At 48.1% G+C, this 6,053-nt stretch overlaps 1 protein-coding gene across 1 annotated transcript; it reads right to left on the bottom strand.

Annotated features, from left to right (window-relative positions):
- Window positions 1-1,677: 1,677 nt before the first annotated feature.
- On the bottom strand, window positions 1,678-5,933 carry LOC144891020 (uncharacterized). The gene is made up of 2 exons (XM_078773180.1): window positions 4,433-5,933; window positions 1,678-2,922 (listed from the first exon to the last, which is right to left on the bottom strand). Exons 1-2 carry the CDS (start codon window positions 5,665-5,667, stop codon window positions 2,829-2,831), a joined length of 1,329 nt encoding a protein of 442 aa, XP_078629306.1. The 5' UTR covers window positions 5,668-5,933; the 3' UTR covers window positions 1,678-2,828.
- Between the last annotated feature and the right edge of the window lie 120 nt (window positions 5,934-6,053).

The raw sequence follows: 6,053 nt of genomic DNA on the forward strand, positions 1-6,053 counted from the left end.
CAAGTTGAGAGGTATACTTCAGGGAAGTAACAATAATGGGACCTTGGTGAATGAAGTGTCGGGGTATTGTACTGAAGGCGATAAAGACAGTTACGAAAGTGACACTGACACATATGAACACACCAAGCCGTTTCATGTGATCAGGGTATCCGCACTGTGTATGAAGGAGACGAGGGATGAAGTGTACACATTGTTGAACATTGTATGCCCTGACATGAAAGGTGTATACAAACTGCAGTTGAAAGTGGATACAGGTGCGTCAGGGAATACTTTGCCAACGCGTATTGTGAAGGACATGTATGGAAACAAATGCATGTCAAAACTGACTCCGCTTTGTGGGACCAAGCTCACTGCTTACAATGGCAGTGAGATCAAGTGTCACGGAATCCTAAAGCTCTTGTGTCGATATAAAGACTCAGATTGGTTCAAGTACAGGTTCTATGTGGTTGAAGTACCTGGACCTGCAGTACTTGGACTACCAGCGTGTGAACGGCTCAACATCGTCACCATAAACAGCATTGCTGGGCAACGGAGGACATTGCTGAAGGCTGCACCTCCAGCATCAAGGATTGCGAAACCTAGGCGCCACGAGGAACAGGCCTACAAGGTGAATTCCGTGGATGATTTGAAAAGGCTGTTCCCGGACAGGTTTGACTGCATTGGGAATTTTAAAGGAAAAGTGAGGCTTCATCTAAAGCCTGATGCAAAGGCATCGATTGATGCACCAAGGAAGTGTAGTGTTCACATCAAAGGGAAGTTGAAGGAGGAACTAATGAAAATGGAAAAACAGGGTATCATCAGGAAAGTGGACTATCATACGGATTGGTGCTCTTCCATCTGTGATAGTGTAAAGAAAGATGGGAGCTTAAGAGTATGTCTCGATCCGAAACGCCTGAACCCTTGGCTGAAGAGGTGTCCACATAAAATACCGACATTAGACGAGCTGAACCCAGAATTTGCTGACGCCACGATATTCTCAAAATTATATGCTCGGGCTGGCTATTGGGCTGTGCATCTGGATGAGGAAAGCCAGGATTTGACCACATTCCACACACCTTTTGGGCGCTGGTGCTTCAAGAGATTGCCTTTTGGGTTATGTGTCAGCCAGGATCTGTTCCAGCGAGCCATGGACCGCATACTCGAGCAAACACCAGGCTGTATTGGTATCTCTGATGATGTGGCAGTATCAGGACGAACTGAAGAGGAGCATGATCGTAATCTTCTGAACCTGATGAAAGTAGCACGAAGAGAGGGTCTGGTTTTCAACTCTTTGAAATGTATCATCAAGACCGACCGTATCGACTTCTTCGGCTCGATCTACAGCAAACAAGGAATCTCACCTGATCCTGGGAAGATCTGCGACATCCGGAAGATGCCGTCACCGCAGGATAATAGGTGAGCAGATAATCATAACAATTGTGCAAATTATGACTAAAGCATGAAATTTTTACCAGTGTTAGTACATACCATAAGCTTCATTTTAAGATCGGGAGGTAAGTCAGATTTGACCTCTGAGGATAGTGAGAGGTCAATGACCTCAATTACATTTAAATTGTCATTTTTTCATGATTCTGGTGCAGTTTGTCTGTTTTGGGAATCATTAAAAAGGTATGTTGCCATGTGTTGGTCCCTTTATCTTCTGGAGAGCCTTTATACATAATCACAGGATGCAACCATGACTGAACAAGTGCTTTAAATGAGGTCAGTGACCTCAGAAAACAAATTTATTGAAATACACATTTAGGTTATTGTGGTGTCCAGAACAGCTTGCATGAAATCGTGTTGTAAGATATAGACGCATAAATATAAAGGTGTCTGATTGCACCTAAGTCTCCCGAACATGCACATAATGCAGTGCACTTGAGTGCAGCCTTAGTGCACTTGCAGCGGCCGGTACATCCCTTCTTGCAGCCGCAGTGGATCAGTTCGTGGCAAGATTTTGATGCCTCTGGCAGTGTCGTCCAAAGAGGCTGCCACCCAGAGGCCTCCTTTGTCCAGCCCCAGTCAGATGGGATTGGTAACTCTGGATTCAGGACCAGAGTTTGGTTCCAGCAGTTGCCCTGGAGAGATGCACGCTTGATGTGCTGCTGGAGTGCTGCCTGCGTTGGGGGAATGTTTTCTAGAGCCCTAGACTTGTGTGCGAAGAGCTGTTCCCTAGCATCGTTCACTTCCATGGTGTCACTGGTGCGGTCATACATCAGCACAACGAAGCGCTCCAGCAGTGACATTGACTCCTCACTGACATCACTTGGCATGCGTTCTTCAAAGGCATCAGTCACCTGTGGGAACACTTTCCAAATCTCCCAGGCAGTCTTCTTCCCTCTGCCAGCGAAATAAGACACAGTGTCGCACCCTGTGAGGGCATGGAAGATGGGGAGAGTAGCACATTGTCTTGGGTTCATGGCGGCAGCCAGTTGGTGAACAGCTATGTACCATGGAATGTCTTATCATTGCCACCGAGTGTGCGCTGTCTAGGAACAGAGGCAACAGTGCATTGATCGCGGCAGGTGGGATCACTGCTTGCTGGACATCGGCATGGTAGGCAGACCATGACACCCATTCATCTATGGATTGCTTCTCTAGAGCTGTCTTCACTGTCCTCAGCCACCCATACTCTTCTTCCACGGCAGCTTTAGCAGCCAGGAGGTCGGGAGGCCTTGCAGGACGTTGTACAGCCGGTGCAGTGAAGTGCTTCGTCTTCATGGCAACAGGTGGCACACTTGTGTACACTGATGGCAGAGGTGCTACCGACTTGGCGGAAGAGATGTCTTGCCCAATCACCACTACACCATGGTCGAGTCCGCCATTCGTGTGTGATGGATGTTGCATTAGGGAGATACCTGTGCCATGAAAAGAATCCTTGGCTGTCGCAGAGCTGGGGTTATGGTCAATATTATCGACAGCCCCAGTAGTGAACAGTCCCTGTAGTCTAGTAGGAAGACTAGGTCCCCCTGCACCCCCCGGAGATATACTTCTAATCAGTGTTTCTAGATTGGAAAAAATGTGTAGAAAATGACTAGCTATGGCCCCAAGCTGAAAAAATGTCCCACATACCATTTTTATGCAAATTACTGCTGCAAATTTTATGCAAAATTATGCAAATTTTATGCAAATTTTTGATGAGGAGTAGAGTTGAGGGGTCTTTGAGGGCTTCATCGAGGTGCTCTCGGTTGCAAGACTGGGTCATTCTGAGAAGCACAGCAGGGTCAGAGATCATGATGTTCTCCTCCTCAGTGAATCTCTCCATCAACAGCCTCTCCATTGCCTCACACACTGTTTTGAGGCAAAAGAGGGACTTTGCGTAGGCCTTTCCACTGAGAACACCTTTGAGAGATCCACTTGTTACTAGTTGTGCCTCAAAGAGAATCTCTGCATATCCAGAACCACGCATCTTGTGTCCAGTGAGCATCCCGATGTAGTTCATGGATGTGTGGAAGGGTCCAATCGTTACTACATGACTAGCAAATTCATTTGGCCAGCGCCAGATGATGGGAAGGGCTTTCATGCAGACACCCAGATCAAATGTATTCAGGACCCATCTCTGACCCACCTCAGCAGTTGCTGCCTCGGAACGCTTCAGTAGCTCACGAACAACTGCGTTGTCTGTGATCGGTTGGTGGATAGGCGTGCAGTAGTCGACTGTTGATTTGCTGGGTGGGGGAGAACCAGTTGCAGAGGTGAAACCCCCTAGCCCAGGCACAGGCTGCAGGCCATTGCCATGCCATGCAGGCACCAGGCACAGACCGATCACAGACAACGCAGTTGTTCGTGAGCTACTGAAGCGTTCCGAGGCAGCAACTGCTGAGGTGGGTCAGAGATGGGTCCTGAATACATTTGATCTGGGTGTCTGCATGAAAGCCCTTCCCATCATCTGGCGCTGGCCAAATGAATTTGCTAGTCATGTAGTAACGATTGGACCCTTCCACACATCCATGAACTACATCGGGATGCTCACTGGACACAAGATGCGTGGTTCTGGATATGCAGAGATTCTCTTTGAGGCACAACTAGTAACAAGTGGATCTCTCAAAGGTGTTCTCAGTGGAAAGGCCTACGCAAAGTCCCTCTTTTGCCTCAAAACAGTGTGTGAGGCAATGGAGAGGCTGTTGATGGAGAGATTCACTGAGGAGGAGAACATCATGATCTCTGACCCTGCTGTGCTTCTCAGAATGACCCAGTCTTGCAACCGAGAGCACCTCGATGAAGCCCTCAAAGACCCCTCAACTCTACTCCTCATCAAAAATTTGCATAAAATTTGCATAATTTTGCATAAAATTTGCAGCAGTAATTTGCATAAAAATGGTATGTGGGACATTTTTTCAGCTTGGGGCCATAGCTAGTCATTTTCTACACATTTTTTCCAATCTAGAAACACTGATTAGAAGTATATCTCCGGGGGGTGCAGGGGGACCTAGTCTTCCTACTAGACTACTGGCGCAGCTTGGGTGGGCAAACAACTTCTTCCATGTTGAAGCGCTGGCAGACACCATTGGCAATGTCTGCTGTGAGCTGTAGGAATCTATCATATGACACACACATCCCTAGGCTGAACAGTTTGTGAATCAGACCTCTGCTCCTGGTCACAGCGTGAATCTTGAGGGACAAGTAGAGTGGGAGTGGGGTTTCTCTCTCGCGGCTGTGGCGCACTGAGGTTGACTCCACACTGCGTGCATGCTTTACACTGTTGAACACCAGTAGCTGCGATACTGTAAGAGCAGCAGTTGTGGTGATTGTGTTGGCCAACTGAGTCTGGTGCTTGATGTTCGCCCCATCGAGGATCATGTTCACTAGAGCAAGGAGGGATGGTGTCACAGAATCTTTCTGGCAGTCAGCTTGGAACGCACCGTCAAAGGTGAACCTGGTCTCAAACATTTCTCTACGTACTACATGTGCTGCTCTTACTAGGTGCATGGCATCACTGTCATGATCACAGGCCTTCTTCAGGGCGGGACCTATATCTTTCTCAAACAAGAGAAGTGTGTCTCGGCCCTGAGAGTGGGCTCTCAGATCAGGAAGCACAGAAAGAAGTCTGTCCTTCAGTCTGGTTGTGTGTATTCTGTTGGTTGCCGTGGCACCCAGCTGCTCCAGTCTCGTCTTGTAGAGGTTAGCCACGTCTGAGAGTTTAAATACAGGCGCATTGTCCTCATCTGCATGCATGTCCTCCATGAATACCACCAGCTCAGCAAAGGCTATGCCATGCAGACGATCCGCATCCTCGTCCTTGAGTGCGGCTGGTCTGATTTTGTTGTATAATGCACGGAGACAGTTGCGATGGTATTTTGCCTCGATGGCAATCATGTCTCCTGCAGACAGCTTGGCCAGCAGTTCAGTGTCCCCCAATTCAGTGGCACATCTCCGAACGTTCTTGTCAATTTCCTTTGTACCTGCTCCGTGCAAGTCTGCAGTGCCAGCTGGCTTATTGCAGAAGAAACAGATAGACTCGGTTGACTGTGGAAGCCTGTGGGCAGCTGCTGATCGTGTGTGCACGGTTGGAGTACCGGTACTAGATTGCTGTCCTGAAGCTGATTCTGCTCTGCTCTGCTGGTTAAACATTTTTGTGTTAAACTTTAAACGACATTTCTTGTGCCACTGAGCACTGTGTGTCCTCAAGGTAGCTTCTACGCCATCGCCATCATCCAGTCTGTTCACGTTGAGTTCCATTGGCATGTGCCGAAGTCCCTTGAACTGGAGTCTTCTGTCAATGATGCATAGCCACTACCACTCGGTTTCATGGTTGATCTTAGTGGGCACTGCAAAGGTTCATCTGTCTCTGCTTGGCAAAGAATACAAAGCTCCCAGTTAGTTCTTGGGGGTGGTCTTGATTGCTTGGACGTAGAGGGCTGGGCTGGGTCTATGAGGATATGACGCTTTGCCATAGTGACGATCAGGTCTGGGATGCTTGTATCTTGGCTTCGATCATCAGGCAGGGAATCCTGCAACACACAAGTACAACAATTGTGTTAGTACCAGCCACCACAGTTTACATTCATTGGCATCAATATTTGATATGTTGAGGTAATTGACCTCTCCCTGTCCTCAGAGGTCAATGCTAG

The sequence above is a fragment of the Myxine glutinosa genome, chromosome 2 (genome assembly GCF_964187855.1).
Source record: "Myxine glutinosa chromosome 2, kmMyxGlut1.1, whole genome shotgun sequence".
Classification (NCBI taxonomy): domain Eukaryota; kingdom Metazoa; phylum Chordata; class Myxini; order Myxiniformes; family Myxinidae; genus Myxine; species Myxine glutinosa.